The sequence below is a fragment of the Dermacentor variabilis genome, chromosome 11 (assembly GCF_050947875.1).
Source record: "Dermacentor variabilis isolate Ectoservices chromosome 11, ASM5094787v1, whole genome shotgun sequence".
Lineage (NCBI taxonomy): Eukaryota > Metazoa > Arthropoda > Arachnida > Ixodida > Ixodidae > Dermacentor > Dermacentor variabilis.
In genome coordinates, this window is record NC_134578.1 from 1,580,275 (window position 1) to 1,599,480 (window position 19,206).

Consider the following 19,206-nt stretch of genomic DNA (forward strand, 5'->3'; position numbering starts at 1 on the left):
ATAACATTCTAGAAACTTCCGATACGTGTAGACGCGTCTGCGCTGAGCGATAACATTTCGTGGACGGTAAAAGCGCTCACCCGCAAAAGATAAACGAGTTCACGTGTTAATTTCCCCCTCTCAAAAAGCATCGTCCCGATGCTGCAAACATAACAGGAGAGTAAAACACAAAAGCACACTTGTTAAAGTAACAAAGAAAGAAAGCCCAAGGTGATACAGTCCAGACAAAAATCGAAAGTTCAGCTATGCGACGTCCCCAAAGTTCCTTAGCGCTCGTGATACGGCTTAAGACGCACAACATGAATTACTTCAGGTCGTGAGCGGCACCGCTGTGAATGCGAAATGCCGTCTGGCACGACCACATAGTCCAATTCGTCAATACGTTGAATGAGCTTGTAGGGTCAGAAATAGCTTCGCAATAGTTTCTCAGTGAGCCCTCGTCGACGTATTGGGGTCCAAACCCAAACACCGTCGCCAGGCTGGTACTGGACGTAGCGTTGTCGGAGGTTGTAGTGTCGGCTGTCGGTACGCTGCTGGCTCTTGATCCGTAGGCGGGCGAGCTGTCGGGCTTCTTCGGCGCGCTGGAGATAGGTAGCGACGTCAAGATTCTCTTCGTCGGTCACGTGCGGCAGCATGGCGTCGAGAATCGTCGTCGGGTTCCTGCCGTAAACCACCTTGAACGGCGTGATCTGTGTTGTTTCTTGCACCGCCGTGTTGTAAGCGAAGGTTACGTACGGCAGGACGGCATCCCACGTGTTGTGCTCGACATCGACGTACGTACATTGCTAGCATGTCGGCGAGGGTCTTGTTCAGGCGCTCGGTGAGACCATTTGTCTGTGGCTGGTAGGCAGTTGTCCTCCTGTGGCTTGTCTGGCTGTATTGAAGAATGGCTTGAGTGAGCTCTGCTGTAAAAGCCCTTCCTCTGTCGGTGATGAGGAATTCTGGAGCACCATGTCGCAGCAGGATGTTCTCGACGAAACATTTCGCCACTTCGGCTGCGCTGCCTTTCGGTAGAGCTTTAGTTTCAGCGAAGCGGGTGAGATAGTCCGTCGCCACGACGATCCATTTATTTCCGGAAGCTGATGTAGGAAACGGTCCCAACAAGTTCATCCCGATCTGCTGAAAAGGTCGGTAACGAGGCTTGGTCGACTGTACTAATCCCGCTGGCCTTGTCGGTGGTGTCTTGCGTCGCTGACAGTCTCGGCATGTCTTGACGTAACGGGCGACATCGGCGGCTAGGCGCGGCCAGTAATCCCGTTCTTGTATCCTCGATAGCGTCCGGGAGAAACCGAGGTGCCCAGCGGTTGGATCGTCATGTAGGGCGTGCAGTACTTTTGGACGCAGCGCCGACGGAACAACAAGAAGGTAGTTTGTGGGACTGGTGAGAAGTTCTTCACGAGTACGTTGCCTTGAAGCGTGAACGAAGACAATCCGCGCATAAATGCCCTATGGACAACGTCGGTGTGCCCTTCCAAATACTCGATGAGGCCTTTTAGCTCCGGATCTGCTCGTTGCTGTTCAGCGAAGTCTTCCGCGCTTATTATTCCTAAGAAGACGTCGTCATCCTCGTCATCTTGCGGCGGCGGGTCAATGGGGGTGCGTGATAGGCAATCGGCATCTGAGTGTTTGCGTCGGGACCTGTAGGTTACAGTGATGTCATATTCTTGTAGTCTGAGGCTCCATCGCGCCAGCCATCCTGAAGGGTCCTTTAATTTAGCTAGCCAACACAACGCGTGACGGTCGCTGATCACTTTGGATGGCCTCCCATATAGGTAAGGGCGGAATTTTGCTGTAGCCCAAATGATGGCGAGGCATTCCTTTTCAGTCGTGGAATAATTGCCTTCCGCTTTTGACAGCGACCGGCTAGCAGCATTCAAGTCCTTCTTTCCTCTGGACTAGGACGGCACCGAGGCCTAGGCTACTGGCGTCAGTGTGGATTTCGGTATCGGCGTCCTCGTCCAAGTGTGCAAGTACCGGCGGCGACTGCATGCGTCGCTTGTGTTCTTGAAATGCATCGGCCTGCGGTGTTTCCCACTTGAACTCGACATCACATTTGGTTAGATGCGTTAGCGGCTCCGCGATACACGAAAAGTCCTCGAAAAGCGCCTGTAGTAGGCACACATGCCAAGAAATCTACGCACTGCCTTCTTGTCGATGAACTGCGGGAACTTAGCGATGGCAGCTGTCTTCTCCGGGTCGGGGCGGACTCCAGATTTGTTGATGACGTGGCCTAGAAACAGAAGCTCGTCGTAAGCGAAGCGGCACTTTTCCGGCTTCAGAGTGAGCCTTGATGACCTGATGGCCTCTAGTACTGTTGCAAGCCGCCTAAGGTGATCGTCAAAATTTCCGGCGAAGACAACGACGTCATCCAAGTAAACAAGACACGTCTGCCACTTCAATCCTGCTAGCACCGTGTCTATGACGCGCTGAAACGTTGCAGGCACCGAGCACAGTCAGAATGGCATGACCTTGAACTCGTAGAGGCTGTCTGGCATGAGGAAGGCGGTCTTTTCGCGATCTCTCTCGTCCACTTATATTTGCCAGTAGCCAGACTTGAGATCCATCGACGAGAAGTATTTTGCATTGCAGAGCCGATCTGATGCCTCCTCTATCCGTGGTAGGGGGTACACATCCTTCTTTGTGATCTTGTTCAGTCGACGTTAATCGACGCAGAAACGTAAGGTTCCGTCCTTTTTCTTCACCAAGACAACAAGGGATGCCCACGGGCTTTTCGATGGCTGGATGATGTCGTCGCGCAGCATTTCGTCGACTTGTTCTCTTATAGCTTCACGTTCTCGCCGCGAAACTCGGTAAGGGCTCTGGCGGAGTGGTCGAGCGCACTCCTCGGTGATTATGCGATGCTTTGCGACTGGCGTTTGTCGAATCCTTGATGACGTCGAAAAGCAGTATTTGTATCGTCGGAGAAGACTTCTGAGCTGTTGTTGCTTAATCATGGGGAGACTTGGATTAATGTCGTAGTCTGGTTCGGGAACCATGGTCGTCGCGGTAGATACGGCGGAATCCGAGAGGACAAACGCATTACTGGTTTCCAGAATTTCCTCGATGTACGCGATCGTCGTGCCCTTGTTGATGCGCTTGAACTCCTGGCTGAAGTTTGTCAGCAACACTTCACTTTTCCCTCCGTGCAGTCGAGCAATCCCGCTTGCGACGCAAATTTCATGGTGTAGCAGTAGACTTTGGTCACACTCGATGACGCCTTCAACGTCGGCAGGTGTTCTGGTGCCGACGGAAATGACAACGCTGGAGCGAGGCGGGATGCTGACTTGACTTTCGAGCATGCTTAAGGCATGGTGACTACGAGAGCTCTCCGGCCGTATCACTTGATTTTGCGGCAGCGTTACTGATTTCGACTTGAGGTCGATGATTGCGCCGTGTTGGTTCAGGAAGTCCATGCCAAGAATGACGTCTCGTGAACACTGTTGGAGGATAACGAAGGTGGCAGGGTAAGTTCGGTCATGAACGGTAATTCTGGCCGTGCAGATTCCAGCGGGCGTAATGAGGTGCCCTCCAGCAGTCCAAATTTGGGGGCCCTCCCGTGCAGTCTTAACTTTTTTCATTTGGGCGGCGATGTGTCCACTCATGACGGAGCAATCGGCCCCTGTGTCGACTAAAGTGACAGCGTGGCCGTCGAGAAGCACGTCGAGGCCGGTGGTTCTTTGTCTTGCGTTGCAGTTTGTTCTTGGCGTCGGATCACGGCTGCGTCGCATTGACCAGTGACTGGAACGTCGCGTCGTCAGGCCGTCTTTCATCAGCGTGTTCTTTTCTTCCAGACTACGTCGGTATGGCGGTGTCTCCTTGACATTTCGTCTAGACAGGATTTTTGACGTATTAACGCGATAGCGTTAAGGAGCTCGTGTCGCAGAACAGCCGGTGTCGTCGGCGTCGGCATCGGTGTCGGCTTCCGCGGCGTTGGCCGTGAGCGATAAATCACGGCAGGCACTTCATAAATGATGATGACAAAATGTATTTATTAAAGGATGGCGCGAAGGCCTATAATGAATAAATAAAAAGCAACTTCCAAGATGGGCTGGGTGGGAATCGAACCAGGGTCTCCGGAGTGTGAGACGGAGACGTTACCACTGAGCCACGAGTTCGATGCTTCAAAGCGGTACAAAGGCGCCTCTAGTGAACGCGGTGTTACCTTAGAAACGAGCTTTTTCTAAAGCTCAGGCGTGCGTCGCTTGCTGAGGCGCAGATTTCGTTGTCGCTCCGAACGCTGCGTTGCTCGACGCTCACCGCGTCCGATGCGGGGCGCGTAGTCGCTGCGCCGTAGCACAATACCCCTTGGCGGGTCGACGGGAACGCTATCGCGTTCCACTCTTGAAGGCGAACCTTAAGCGTCCTCCAATTTTTTCGTCGGCGGCGGATCTTCGTCAGTTCGACGAACAGCAACTGCACCTCCATCGGTTGCTGCTTTTAGTTTTTCGGATATGGGCTCGCAGAGCGGCCCCGTGCTGGGCCAGTGTATGGACGGCGCTGCGGCGGCAGGTAGCGGCCTGGTGACGGCGAATGGGACAGTCGTCGAGGGCTCCACTGAGTAGCGGCGAGGTATTCGGCGATGTCACGAGGGCGTTCACCTTCCCTAGGGCGCGGTGCGTTGACGGCGAACACTCGCAATCCCAGGTCGCGTTATGGACATTGACGGTACACATGGCCGGCTTCGCCGCAGTGGTAGCAGAGCGGGAGGTGGTCGGGGGCTCTCCAAATGTCCGTCTTCCACGCGTAGCTGCGCTGGGCGACGGTTGTGCGTGGTGGCGGCGGCGGTGGTGGACGACGGAATTGCGGCGTTACAGGGCTCTGCCGTTGTCGCGGAGGGGTACCTTGACGGCGGGCGACGGCGGCGTATGTCATCGGTTCCGGCTGAGGTTGCGGTGATCGTAGTTACACCTCAGGGACTCCAAGCGATCGCTGAACCTATTCTTTGACGGTTTCAGTGATTGAATCCACTTGGAACTGCGACCTTGGGTAGAACTTCTGCAGCTCCTCCCGTACAACCACTCGGATGGTCTCGCGTAGATCGTCAGTAGCCAGTGATTGAACTCCGGCGTAGCTTGTAGAGCAGAAGCTTGATGTGGGCGAGTTGGTTGAGCATACTTAATGAAAAAAGAGAGCGCTACGAAGACAAGGACGAAAGAACAACGAGTACGACAGACAAGGCGCTTGTCTTGTCGTACTCGTTGTTCTTTCGTCCTTGTCTTCGTAGCGCTCTCTTTTTTCATTAAGTAGCTTGTAGAGTTCGTGCGCCAGTCTAATTGCCGGTTTCGCATCTCGAGTGTTTTCTCGATGCTGGTGGCCTCGCGAAGAAGCTCGTCGATGGTCTTCGGTGGGCTTCGTACCATTCCGGCAAAAAGCTCCTCCTTTACACCACGCATCAGTAGGCGGACTTTCTTCTCCTCGGGCATTTCAGGGTCGGTGTGGCGGAATAGACGGCTCATTTCTTCCGTGAAGATCGCGGTTCTCTCATAAGGTAGCTGCACGCGCGTTTCTAATAGCGCTTGGGCTTGTTCTCGGCGTACCACGCTTGCGAATGTCTCCAGAAAGCCGCTTCGGAACAGGTCCCAGGTCGGTAAGGTGGCTTCTCGGTTCTCGAACCTCGTCTTGGTAGCGTCTTCCAATGCGACGAAAACACGTCGCAGTTTGTCGTCGTTGTTCCAGCTGTTAAATGTAGCGACTCTCTCATATGTCTTAAGCCAGCTTTCCAGGTCTTCGAACGTTGAACCGCGGAACATCGGAGGCTTTCTGGGCTGCTGCAGCACGATGGGGGACGCTGGGGCTGCCATTGCGGTGGACTTGGTGGCAATCTTCCTGCTCGTCTCAGGCAAACGACCGTGCTCCGGGGGCAGTCCTTGGAACCTGCCGCTACCGCGCTGGTTCTTGTTGACGTTGGTGAAGTCTTCCGTGTTCGAGCTTGGGTTACGGCTTTGTGGAGGCGTCCGGAACATGAACGCAAAGCACCTCCACCAGATGTCACGTGGTAGTGACGTTAAAGAAAATAGTCAAACTGGGAAAGACTAAACTAGCGTTTTATTGGGCGAACCTGTGCCCACAAAAACCGGCTAAACTTAAAGAACGGCGAAAACGGCGAGCACAGTCGGCGATCGTCAAAATCTGATCAGCGGGTCAAGCGCGTCGGCTTCTACAGACGAGTCGTCGAATGTTCCAGAGGAATCGCTGGAACCCGCATGCCTTCCACAAAGTTCTACGCCATTCGCGTCGCGCATGCATGTAATCAGATAACACAAGATTCGGCCATAGAGAAAGAAGTTTCAAAAAGAGCGGATACTCCCACAGAGCCCAGCGGCCGAATTGACTGTAGCACACCAAGCGGATGGTATTAACTTCTTCTGGTTTCGGTTTTGGGCGCGCGCGTTTTTAACACCAGTTGGTACACGCCGTGGCGGCTCCGCTGTTCAGCGCGGCATTTATTTATTTATTTATTTATTTATTTTCGCTTCTGCTGAACCCCGCGTCGGCTTGGCGTGGAATCGCTGCATTATTTAGTAAAAGTGATTGCGTACGACCTTTACAAGACTCCGCCGAATCAGTCAGGTGCAATTTCATAAAGAAAACGCAAGACGTCTTCTTAAATGATGAAATGTTTATTTTGCTCTATATACATACTCGTTCCGGGCTTCTTCTACATTCATCCAAAGTTGGGGCACCAGGTAAGCAGCAGTCGTTGCCGTACGAAGCTCCACCGGATGCCATCAGCTGAAAGAAAGTAAATTACAAGCATGTATCATTGTGGTATATTCACCTGATAGGATATTGCGTGGAGAGGCGAAACGTGCCTAAGTGGTGAATGAACGGCATTACAGACAAATTCACTTTTACGTACATTTCGCAGCGAAGACTCCTCCCAAACAATGCCATAAAATTTGAACAATACATCTAATTTTCAAGCACTCATCCCTTCCCGGGCATTATTTCCTGCTCTTTAAGTGCACAAATGCACGGGTGACTGCGCGTTTCCAAAATAGCTTGGCCCAGGTCGACGCGATGATGCGCCAAGTACACAGAGGTGGCTGCAACGCAGGCTCAGCCAGAGCATGTTACACGCTCACAGAATGCCTTCTAGTCGCACTCAAGACAGATTCGTGGGTGCAAAGCCTGTTTTCAGTCGCTCAGAATACATAAATGTCATGTTCTTGAGCTCCTCCGTGTTATCTTTTACGCGTACTGCCAGCGCTTGCAACACTCCCGTGTTATCACTCTCGGCAATCGCTCGTCGCGTTTACGACAAGCGTGAGTACCAAAATAAGGTATACGTTGTTGCAAAGCTATAAAATGCGTCACAAACTTGTGCCACTAAAATTCAGTACACGGAAAACTAACTCACTATGGCCGGCTTGCTTTTTTTGCTAACAGCTTCACAACCCCAGGCGCGGCGAGCATGCTTCAAGATATCCTACAAAGTTACCAAATAAATTACAATACTTTTTCGGGTCAGAGAATGCGTCACAAACTTCAACCAGTATGATTCATCATCATCATCATCATCATCATCATCATCATCATCAGCCTGGTTACGCCCACTGAAGGGCAAAGGCCTCTCCCATACTTCTCCAACAACCCCGGTCAGGTACTAATTGTGGCCATGCCGCCCCTGCAAACTTCTTAATCTCATCCGCTCACCTAACTTTCTGCCGCCGCCTGCTCCGCTTCCCTTCCCTTGGAATCCAGTCCGTAACCCTTAATGACCATCGGTTATCTTCCCTCCTCATTATATGTCCTGCCCATGCCCATTTCTTTTTCTTGATTTCAACTAAGATGTCATTAACTCGCGTTTGTTCCCTCACCCAATCTGCTCTTTTTTATCCCTTAACGTTACACCTATGATTCTTCTTTCCATAGCTCGTTGCGTCGTCCTCAATTTGAGCAGAACCCTTTTCGTAAGCCTCCAGGTTTCTGCCCCGTAGGTGAGTACTGGTAAGACACAGCTATTATACACTTTACTCTTGAGGGATAGTGACAACCTGCTGTTCATGATCGGAGAATGCCTGCCAAACGCACCCCAGCCCATTCTTATTCTTCTGATTATTTCCGTCTCATTGTCCGGATCCGCCGTCACTACCTGCCCTAAGTAGATGTATTCCATTACGACTTCCAGTGCCTCGCTGCCTATTGTAAATTGCTGTTCTCTTTCGAGACTGTAAAACATTAGTTTTCTGCAGATTAATTTTTAGACCCACTCTTCTGCTTTGCCTCTCCAGGTCAGTGAGCATGCATTGCAATTGGTCCCCTGAGTTACTAAGCAAGGCAATATCATCAGCGAATCGCAAGTTACTAAGGTATTCTCCATTAACGTTTATCCCCAATTCTTCCCAATCCAGGTCTCTGAATATCTCCTGTAAACACGCTGTGAATAGCATTGGGGAGATCGTATGTCCCTGCCTGACGCCTTTCTTTATTCGGGATTTTGTTGCTATCTTTATGGAGGACTACGGTGGCTGTGGAGCCGCTATAGATATCTTTCAGTATTTTTACATACGGCTCGTCTACACCCTGATTCCGTAATGCCTCCATGACTGCTGAGGTTTCGACTGAATCAAGCGCTTTCTCGTAATCAATGAAAGCTATATATAAGGGTTGGTTATATTCTGCACATTTCTCTATCACTTGATTGATAGTGTGAATATGGTCTATTGTTGAGAAGCCTTTACGGAATCCTGCCTGGTCCTTTGGTTGACACAAGTCTAAGGTGTTCCTGATTCTATTTGCGATTACCTTAGTAAATACTTTGTATGCAACGGACAGTAAGCTTATCGGTCTATAATTTTTCAAGTCTTTGGCGTCCCCTTTCTTATGGATTAGGATCATGTTAGCGTTCTGCCAAGATTCCGGTACACTCGAGGTCATGAGGCATTGCGTATACAGGGTGGCCAGTTTCTCTAGAACAATCTGCCCACCATCCTTCAACAAATCTGCTGTTACCTGATCCTCCCCAGCTGCCTTCCCCCTTTGCATATCTCCCAAGGCTTTCTTTACTTCTTCCGGCGTTAACTGTGGGATTTCGAATTCCTCTAGACTATTTTCTCATCCATTATCGTCATGGGTGTCACTGGTACTGTATAAATCTCTATAGAACTCCTCAGCCACTTGAACTATCTCATCCATATTAGTAATGATATTGCCGGCTGTGTCTCTTAACGCATACATCTGATTCTTGCCTATTCCTAGTTTCTTCTTTACTGTTTTTAGGCTTCCTCCGTTCCTGAGAGTATGTTGAATTCTATCCATATTGTATTTCTTTATGTCAGCTGTCTTCCGCTTGTTGATTAACTTCGAAAGTTCTGCCAGTTCTATTCTAGCTGTAGGGTTAGAGGCTTTCATACATTGGCGTTTCTTGATCAGATCTTTCGTCTCCTGCGATAGTTTACTGGTATCCTGCCTAACGGAGCTACCACCGACTTCCATTGCACACTCCTTAATGATGCCCACAAGATTGTCGTTCATTGCTTCAACACTAAGGTCCTCTTCCTGAGTTAAAGCCGAATACCTGTTCTGTAGCTTGATCTGGAATTCCTCTATTTTCCCTCTTACCGCTAACTCATTGATCGGCTTCTTATGTACCAGTTTCTTCTGTTCCCTCCTCAGGTCTAGGCTAATTCGAGTTCTTACCATCCTGTGGTCAATGCAGCGCACCTTGCCGAGCACGTCCACATCTTGTATGATGCCAGGATTAGCGCAGAGTATGAAGTCTATTTCATTTCTAGTCTCGCCGTTCGGGCTCCTCCAAGTCCACTTTCGGCTATCCCGCTTGCGGAAGAAGGTATTCATTATCCTCATATTATTCTGTTCCGCAAACTCTACTAATAACTCTCCCCTGCTATTCCTAGTGCCTATGCCATATTCCCCCACTGCCTTGTCTCCAGCCTGCTTCTTGCCTACCTTGGCATTAAAATCGCCCATTAGTATAGTGTATTTAGTGTTCACTCTACCCATCGCCGATTCCACGTCTTCATAGAAGCTTTCGACTTCCTGGTCATCATGGCTAGATGTAGGGGCGTAGACCTGTACAACCTTCATTTTGTACCTCTTATTAAGTTTCACAACAAGACCTGACACCCTCTCGTTAATGCTATGGTATTCCTGTATGTTACCAGCTATATTCTTATTAATCAGGAATCCGACTCCTAGTTCTCTCCGCTAAGCCCCGGTAGCACAGGACGTGCCCGCTTTTTAGCACTGTATATGCTTCTTTTGGCCTCCTAACTTCACTGAGCCCTATTATATCCCATTTACTGCCCTCTAATTCCTCCAGTAGCACTGCTAGACTCGCCTCACTAGATAACGTTCTAGCGTTAAACGTTGCCAGGTTCATATTCCAATGGCGGCCTGTCCGGAGCCAGTGATTCTTAGCACCCTCTGCTGCGTCGCAGGTCTGACCGCCGCCGTGGTCAGTTGCTTCGCAGCTGCTGGGGACTGAGGGCCGGGGTTTGATTGTTGTGTTCATATAGGAGGTTGTGGCCAAGTACTGCAGCAAGGTGGCCAATCCTGCTCTGGTGAGGGAGTGCGCTACCGGTTCTGGTCACCGGGATCATGCCACACTCCAGGCCTGTTTATGCAATTTAGGAACACGCGGATTTTTTTTTTAATCCGGTGGAAAATTGCCGGCACCGGGATTCGAACCACGGACCTCTTGCACGCGAGGCGGGTGTTCTACCTCTACGCCACCGCCGCGCTACGCGAAACTAACTGCGGCACACAGCCGAGCTGCTTTTCGCTAACTGCGCCACTACGCCGAGCGCGGTCACTGTGCTTGAAAAGTACCCCAAAAAATAGTGAAATTAGTTAAAATAATGTCTGGGGCCAGAGAAAGCGCCAAAATATGTCCCGGTAAGATTCAATATCCGCGAAACTGCGTCACACGGCCTAGGTGCTTTTCGTTAGAGAACCAGGTGCGGCGAGCGTGCCCAAAATCTACCGAAATAAGTTATAATTATGCTTGGGGTCATAGAAAACGTCGCAAACATCTCCCAGTACGAGTAATTAAGTCATTAACTACGCTTGGATTGCGGAGCTGTTTTTCGATAACTGCGTCACTATATAGGCTCAATTTGGTGCAGTAAGCCTAAATGTGCTTGAAGTGCGTCGCAGACTGTCAAACAAAATTCCTCACCTTGCTGCAGTCCAGTAGTGCAGCGGTGCCGTGTCGAAATGCAGACGGAACACAAGAGAACGCCGGGAGCCCAAAAAACGGGCTACATCCAAAAGAGACGGGTCGCCGAGCACGCGAGCTTCGCATGCGCCGCCGGCCTCGCTCACTCCTGCGGCTTGTCTGGCGCATGACGTACGCACGCGCGTATGGCTTGCCGCTAGCTTGTTGCTAGGCAACGCTACAAAAATAAGTTGGAAAGTATAAGTTCATTTACACGCAAAACTTTTTCACTTTTAGTGGGAAAGAAAAAAAAACAAAACCTTGTCTGGAAGTTTATGTCACATTCTTTTTTTCTGATGCTCGCGTCAACTAACGGATGGAGTTGAAACCAGACGTGACGTGTTTCCTGCTGCCAGTTTTTGAAGAGTGTCCCCTCTTGTTGAACTTCTCTCTCTATGGTTCGGCGATGACAGACAGCGGATAGAAGCACCGATAACATTCTATATAGAAACTTCCGATACGTGTAGACGCGTCTGCGCTGAGCGATAACATTTCGTCGATGGTAAAAGCGCTCACCCGTAAAAGATAAACGAGTTCACGTGTCAATATCGCAACAAATTGACTTCTTGCCAATTTTGGAGGTATATTCCTCAAAATATATATTTATTAATAATTTCAATTTATTTTTAGCAGACATTGTAGTAACAGGAAAAAAAGGGAGAAAAATTATGGTAGCTGAAGAACTGACGCAGTTTATGAAAAAAATTTATTAAAACGAAAGTTTTATTGCTTTTTACTGAGCCAAATAAACATGAAAAACTCTAAAATGCATTCAATTATGACGTCATGTGAAAGAACGATGCCAATACAATGCACTAAAATAAATTTGTTATTGCGCCTAGTTTCAGACTTGAATAAAAAAAAACGTACCTCCAACCAACTTTTGCACCTTTGTTGAAACTTCAAAATCGCTCACGAGATCAAAAATTCTTTTTCGACGAAAATACTTTGGTGAAGCCTTAGTCACAGAATAGCCATGTCGCTCAATTTTTTTCAAAAAAAAAAATCAATGATGGTCACTTTTGGGTATGGGACGTTTCGCATGGAATGACCGTGCTTCGATATGATTTCTCGTGAAAAGATGGTCGACGCTGGACGTCGACGTCGGATTTTCTGTGACACGGGGCCGTTAACGCTGTCGTGTTAAAAATTGTGCGCTATGCTTAGAAATAATAGTGTGAACTTCTTTAGCATAACAAATATTTCGCAAACTTGAAAAAGAATTCAGCTCAGAAGGGAAGTCGGCTTGGCTGGCTCGAGTATAAAAAAATATACGTGTTCTCGAAATTTACGAACGATGTAATGTGGAATTATATCCTGCAAGTTTTCAAATTGCGAAGAAGTGCTCCCATTGCCAAGCCGCGCTGATGTGCACTCATTTCACGCAGTAATGTGTTCAACTATATTAGGACAGTACGGCTTATTTGTCTCCTTTCCTTTGCTTTCACTCGCCATGAAAATATACTGTCGACCACTGACCATCTTTAGTGAGTGTACGGGCAGAGTCGAAGAAACACTACGAAAGCCTCGAATATATGCTTCGGGAGCTCAGCGAACTTTTGAGGACATTTTTTATGACAGCCGGGCCTCTTGAGAAGAGACGCGAGGCATGCAAAGGGCAGTCTTCATGGAAGAGCTCCCACCTGAGAAAACTTGATCACGGGATTTCGGATTGGTCCCATGGCGTGCCTTTTTTTCGACGAGAAGAGCCGGCGTAGGAGCGAACGTCTGCTTGCCTGCAGCGGCGCACGAGGACTGCTCTCATCTCGGCCCGCACCGAGGAGGAGCTGATAGGCGCAAGTGGAGGGACTTGAGTGGCCGCCCCGACAACGGGGAGCGAGCAAGGCTGTGACGCCCGAAACCCGACGTGATTTGAAAAAATAAAACATCCATGTACTCTCAGCTTGCATATCTTTAAGAGACCCTAGTTACTTCTACAGCCAGCGCTAAATGTTATCAGCAATAAATGCTCAACGCCCGTGCGTATGGGTTGGAGAAGCCCTTACGCTCTCTGAGCATTTTAATTTGCCAAGCCGCAATTTAAGTTTAACGTCGCAAGACCATAAGCTTTGCATCCTTCAGTCACACTTTCGTTCTCCCAGAAAAAAAATAATTATAATAACAATGTTTATTTACCATCAAGAAAGATGCAAGAGCCTGCAGGTAAAGATGCACGAAAAAACGGCAGCTTGACAGGAGCCCGCAGCCTCCTCTACAAGGGGGCAGTAAAAAAGTTTACAGAAAAGAACGCCGAAAACATACATAGGAACCGAAATGAACACAATGAATGCAAACAAAAAACATCCAATGAGACCGACTAGGTACCTTATGCATAGTGATGCCGTATTTCAGCATTAGTTCTTTTTTAAATGTCAGTGGTACTTTTGTTGTAGTTATTCAGGAGAGTGGGCAGGGTGAAGGAAAGTTTTTCTATGGAGTAGTTAGACCGATAGGTTATAACATTCCATTTTTCTTTGTGACGGGTAATGTGTACGGAAATGTTCTCTTTTAGTGATGATAAGTCGCATAGAAACATTCATTTTCAAGTACATCGCGTTTCAAGGCTAGTGTTAGCTTATAGTTATAAAGACTTTTTACTGCTGTAATAGTTTTTTTTTTAAAAAACAAACTATGTGTATGGCTGTTGTATGGTAAGTCATAAAGCAGACTGACAAATTTTTTCTGGAGCAGAAAATGTTTCAGTAAATTAGTTTGAATAGTTGTGCCCCAAGCCAATAAACAGTAATTTAGATGAGGGTAAAAAGTCAATTATAAAGACGAAGTTTGACCTTGAATGGCAGATATGTTCTTAGGCGAGATAAGACGCCAGCTACACGAGTTAACTTTGTCGAAACAGTGTCAGTATGGTTATCCCAAAGCATATTATTGGGAAAAGTTACGCCAAGGTTTTTATTGTGATCAGTTATTTCCAGTGGTTCGCCCCCATATGTTAAGTTTACTGGAGCATTGAACTGCTTCGATTTTGCCCTAAATATAACAGCTATGGTTTTATTAACATTTATTTTCAGTTGGTTTGCTATGGATCATTTTTCAAGTTTATAAGGAGAGAGTTTGCTGCACTTACGAGTTGATTACAATCTTGAGCTGTTATAAATATACTGGCGTCATCCGCATATAAAATATATTTTGATTTCGTACAGGTATTTGTAAGGTCGTTGACATAAGTATTAAAGAGCAGTGGACCCAGAAGGCTCCCTTCGGGCACACCTCTAATAATAGATATTAAGTCAGATTGATATGATTCAATTTTTACCAACAGTTGCCGGTGACTAAGGTATGACTGAATTAGTTGCAGGAAATGTCCGCGGATTCCGTATATTTCAAGATTTTTAAGTAGTGTATAGTGATGAATACAGTCAAAGGCGTTAGAGAAATCCACAAAATACCCAGTATTACCACTAATTTTTCAATGTGTGATAAAATGAATTCGTTCTGTTCTAGTAACGCCATTTCCGTATACTTGTTTTTGATGAATCGAACTGTGCAGGTGAGATTAAATTGTGTTTATCAAGGAAGCTGGAAGTTCGAATATGGTTCACTTTTTCTAATCCTTTAGAAAATATGGGTAGTACAGAAATTGGTCGATAATTGCCCATGTCATTCGCATCACTCTTTTTGAACAGTACAGTCACTTTTGCAATTTGCATTCTTTTCGGAAATGAGGCGCTCGACAAGCAGATGTTAAAAATGTAAGTTATATACGGACACAGAATGTCAAGAACATATTTAATTGGACGAATTTGCATAAGTTCTGCGTCACAGCTGGAACTATTTGTAAGAAAGGAAAAAACTGACATCACCTCAGATCCGGTTACTGGACTGAGAAAAGCTCAACATTGGTTGTGAGCAGCCATGAAGTCGATGAACTCATTAAGTACTCCACAATCGGAATACTGAAGGAAGTGATCATTAAAGGAATTGGCAAGTACGTTGCCGCTTACTTCCCTGGCATCCAATGACAATTTCCAGATACCTGGTGTTGATTTTCTAGGCCTCATAAAGGTATTTAGTTTTCTCCACAGTTGATCACCTCTGTATAAAAAACTCTCGAATTCAGGGTAAAGGTAACGAGACCTGCTCGTTTTAATCTCTTTGTTTAGCTTATTTCGATATGTTTTATAAGTCTTGAGCAGATTCGGATCTTTTGTTTTACCAAAACAACGGTAAAGCGAGTTCTTATAGTTAATTTTGTTGTGCAGTTCGGGTGTAATCCAGGGCTTACGAATATTTCTACCTAGGGTAAACGTTCTTAGCGGGAAATATTTCTTATATATCTCCGTTATTTTATTTATAAACCTATTGTATGCGTCATCAGCATTTTCTATTTCCAGAAGCCATTTAAAGTCAGACTGCAGAAATTCCTCTCTAAAACTGTCTACACCAGCCTTCGTAATGGGTTGACACACAACGCGCTGTCGCATTTGTACGGGCTTCCATATTTTGTTTCTGTATCATGAGAATTATCGGGAAGTGATCACTAAGATCGGATGATACAACTGCCATCGTGATGTTCGTTTTGTCAATCTTTGTTATGAAAAGGTCAAGTAATGTTTCACAGCCTTTGTTACTCTTGTGGGTAATCTAACTGTATTCTCACACCCATTTCAGGTAATGAGTGTTTCCATTGCTTTTAGCAGATTAGTATTTGCCAGCATATCAATACTAAATCACCGCCCGAAATTGTTAGAATTGTTACCATTGTTAGAAATGAAATGCAGGAATTGCATATTAAAAGTGAAAGAAATTCGGAGCATTTCCATTAGGAGGCCGATAGCAAGCAGAAAATACGTGTTTGTTCACACGTGCTGAGAGTATTTCAAAGTCATTGCAAACAACACCAAAACGAATCAAGCAGTTCTCAATTGACGCCTGGCTTTATCAGCAACGTAACACCACCACGACGCGTGGATCGAGTTAACGAAAACTACTGATAAAAGGAGAACGTGTAGTTATTTTGGCCGTCTTTACACCAAGTTTCCGTCAACATGATGACATCAAACAAAAAGGAAAAGCTAGAGATAAGAGTGTTGACTTCGGTTTCCTTGTTACACAGTGAACGGGTGTTTAAGTGAAGACATTTGAGGGAAGTTTTGTTATAACTTGCTAAAACTGTGCTTACCTCATCAGGAAGAAGGTAACTGCGATTAGCCATGGCCAACATTAAAAATAACTTTTCGGACACATGACATAGACGTAATAGGGAGAATTATGTGGGAAGATTACGTGCACTGCGCACTACAATCACCGAATCACCATTGGCTTTCCGCATCAAAATTTTGCCATTTCTGTGCCAGACGTACTGGTGCGCATTTTGCTTCACCCAGTCTTTTGTTTGTTGTAGCAAGTGACGGTTATGGTTTCTCAAGTTTTCTAGAATGGAAGCGCTACATTTGGGGGGGGGGGCGCTTTCCGTCAGTTTATGCCTCTTTTCGAACCACAGATCCCTCACTCTTGTACAGCGTATCTGGCAGTAGTTCCGGTAATCTTATCAATTTATACGGTAATCTGTGAATAGTATTACTGTCTGTATCTTCAAGCCTGGACACACCGATCACGTCGGCCACAGAATTCACTTTGCTTAACAGATCTTCATCAGTGGACACCTGAATTCCGTGAAATTCAAGGTTTAGCGTTCTGCCTCGCCACTCAAGGTCGTTAATTGCACTTCGTAGTTTTTTTCTTTTTTTGCTTCTGTTCTTTGTGCTTTTAGTTGAAGGGCCTCCAGTCTCTTGCGCATTTCTTTTGCGTCCTTTTCTTGAGTGGCAAGTCGCTCTAGAACTTCATCATATATTTCTCACATCAGCTGCACTGATCTTTCTATGTTTGGCGCAGTCTCTTTTAGTGGCATTAATTGATAAAGTCTCTCATTTATGCGAACTAGGATTGACCTTATGTCGGCTGCCTCCTCATTAGCCATCTTTTCATTCAGGTTCTCTCCTTTGCGCTTCATAATTTTGCACGTTGCGCAAACCCATTTCTGTGTTGCTAACTTTTCGTATTATTTTTCTGTTAGCGCAGCACACATTCCAAAATGGTATGGGTTGTTACACTCATCACATAATACAATACTTTCACCTGACGTGAGCGTATCCTTACAGCAAAAGCAGACATCTGTAGTCGTCGTACACTTTGGTTGCAAGATGCGGCAATTACTTAAAGAGCGCACACACAGCAGGAATATCAGGGTGACAGCAGCGGCAGCAAACACATGTTCAAAACCAAGCGAGAGAGGAAACACCAACCTGCGAAAAGCACAGTCACAGCTTACCGTGGTTCCTTCCTGCCGCCGTTGCCGCCAAGTGTGGGATGGTCCGCGCTGTCCACCTCTTTTCTGGCCCGTCGTCGGCCTGAAGCCCCACGGGTGGTTTGGAGCAGCTCAATGATGTGGTGCGGTGTGATGATTCTGCGCAGATGGGTCCCAAGTACCACTCAGACTGTTTCAGTGAAGGTAGATCCATATCTCATCCCCAAGGTCAACACAGTGCTACTAACAGGAAAAAAATATGTTTCAAAGGACGCGCTCACGTCTACTCTTCATGCCTGCGGCACAAATATAAGCAGCACGGCTTACATTTTCCCGATCCTGCATGGTTAGAGCAAACCAGGTGATATACCCCACCCCAATTATTACTGCGACAATAATCATGTGCTACAAATTGGGCTTGCCCTGTCTGTCCGTCCATCCGTTCAATACGTTACGCCGACAACGACCATTGTTGCCATCTATAATAAAACGACAATTTCTATTGTCATCACGCCACCTCGTCATCGCCAGCTTCATTATCGCCGCTGGGTGAAGAAAAAGAAAGATTATACACAACCACCGTCACTGGCATTGGAACCCATGTTACTAAAATAGTGTACGTTTGAGAGTCAGGCTCGTTGACTACCGCGCCATTGTGCGACATTTGAAAGCGAGGCATCTGTTTCATAGTCTACGCCAAAGACCGATCAAGGTCACGAGCAAGGACTTTCCTTCCGATTCTGACGTCACCTCACTTTGACCAATACCAAGTAGATCAAGGTAAGGGCGCAGCACTGCTTAAAGTCCGACTCTACGCCATCGACAAGAAAGAAGCGTTCGAGGCAACGCGCCTCTCCGTGGCCGCCGCCATCCGTGGGTGCACTGCACGCGAGCAATGCGCGCCATCGCGGCTCTATTATCACGGCTGCGCACAGTAGCTTTTTAACGCGACAGCGTTAAGGAGCTCGTGTCGCAGAAAAGCCGGTGTCGTCGGCGTCGGTGTCGGCGTCGGCGGCGTTGGCCGTGAGCGATAAATCCCAGCAGGCACTTCATGAATAAAAAACAACTTGCAAGATGGGCTGGGTGGGAATCAAACCAGGGTCTCCGGAGTTTGAGACGAAGACGTTACCACTGAGCCACGAGTTATTTCTTTTTTCTTTATTTCCAGCTTGGCTACAAGCCTCAAAAGTGTTTGTGATCATAGATCACACTCGTTTTATATGTGTCAAAGTATCAAGCATTGACACCACAGCTTCATCACAGTCATTCATCTTGTACACGTCACGTACCTTCACAACCATTTCCACAAAATATTCATACACAGTTCGGCCTTTAACATCGCAATGTCTATATGCCAACAGACTACGCCATACTGCGTGCAGTCCAAGTAAAAAGATGACATCCATCTGTTCAAAATCGCGTTCAGGCGGTAAAAAACGAATGCCATGTGGATTGAGGGGTAGGTCTATCCTTAACGTTCTCTGTAATATATCCCAAAATAATATGGCATTATTACAATCGATGAAAACATGTTCAATCGTTTCAGCTTTGTTGCACAGAAAGCATCTGCTTCCCCATGGCACATAAATCACTCTTTCCTCTAGCCACGTTTTAACAGGCAAGCTTCCCGTGTGAAGCTTGAAAAAGAATGTTTTAACGTTCGCCGGTATACACATATCTTTAACCCTTTTAAGTACGTCTTGCCCAGGCCCTTGTTGAAAAATTAACCGATATAATGGAACAGGGAACACACTTTCAG

General features: G+C 47.1%; 1 protein-coding gene across 1 annotated transcript in view; it reads right to left on the minus strand.

Moving 5' to 3' along the window:
- LOC142564528 (aldehyde dehydrogenase 1A1-like) overlaps positions 1 to 12,966 on the minus strand; it is a 101,157-nt gene extending 88,191 nt beyond the window's left edge. The window contains exon 1 of the mRNA XM_075675543.1: positions 12,826 to 12,966. Within this exon, the coding sequence (XP_075531658.1) occupies positions 12,826 to 12,864 (39 nt within the window). The 5' untranslated portion in view covers positions 12,865 to 12,966. The remainder of the gene's footprint in view (positions 1 to 12,825) is intronic.
- Between the last annotated feature and the right edge of the window lie 6,240 nt (positions 12,967 to 19,206).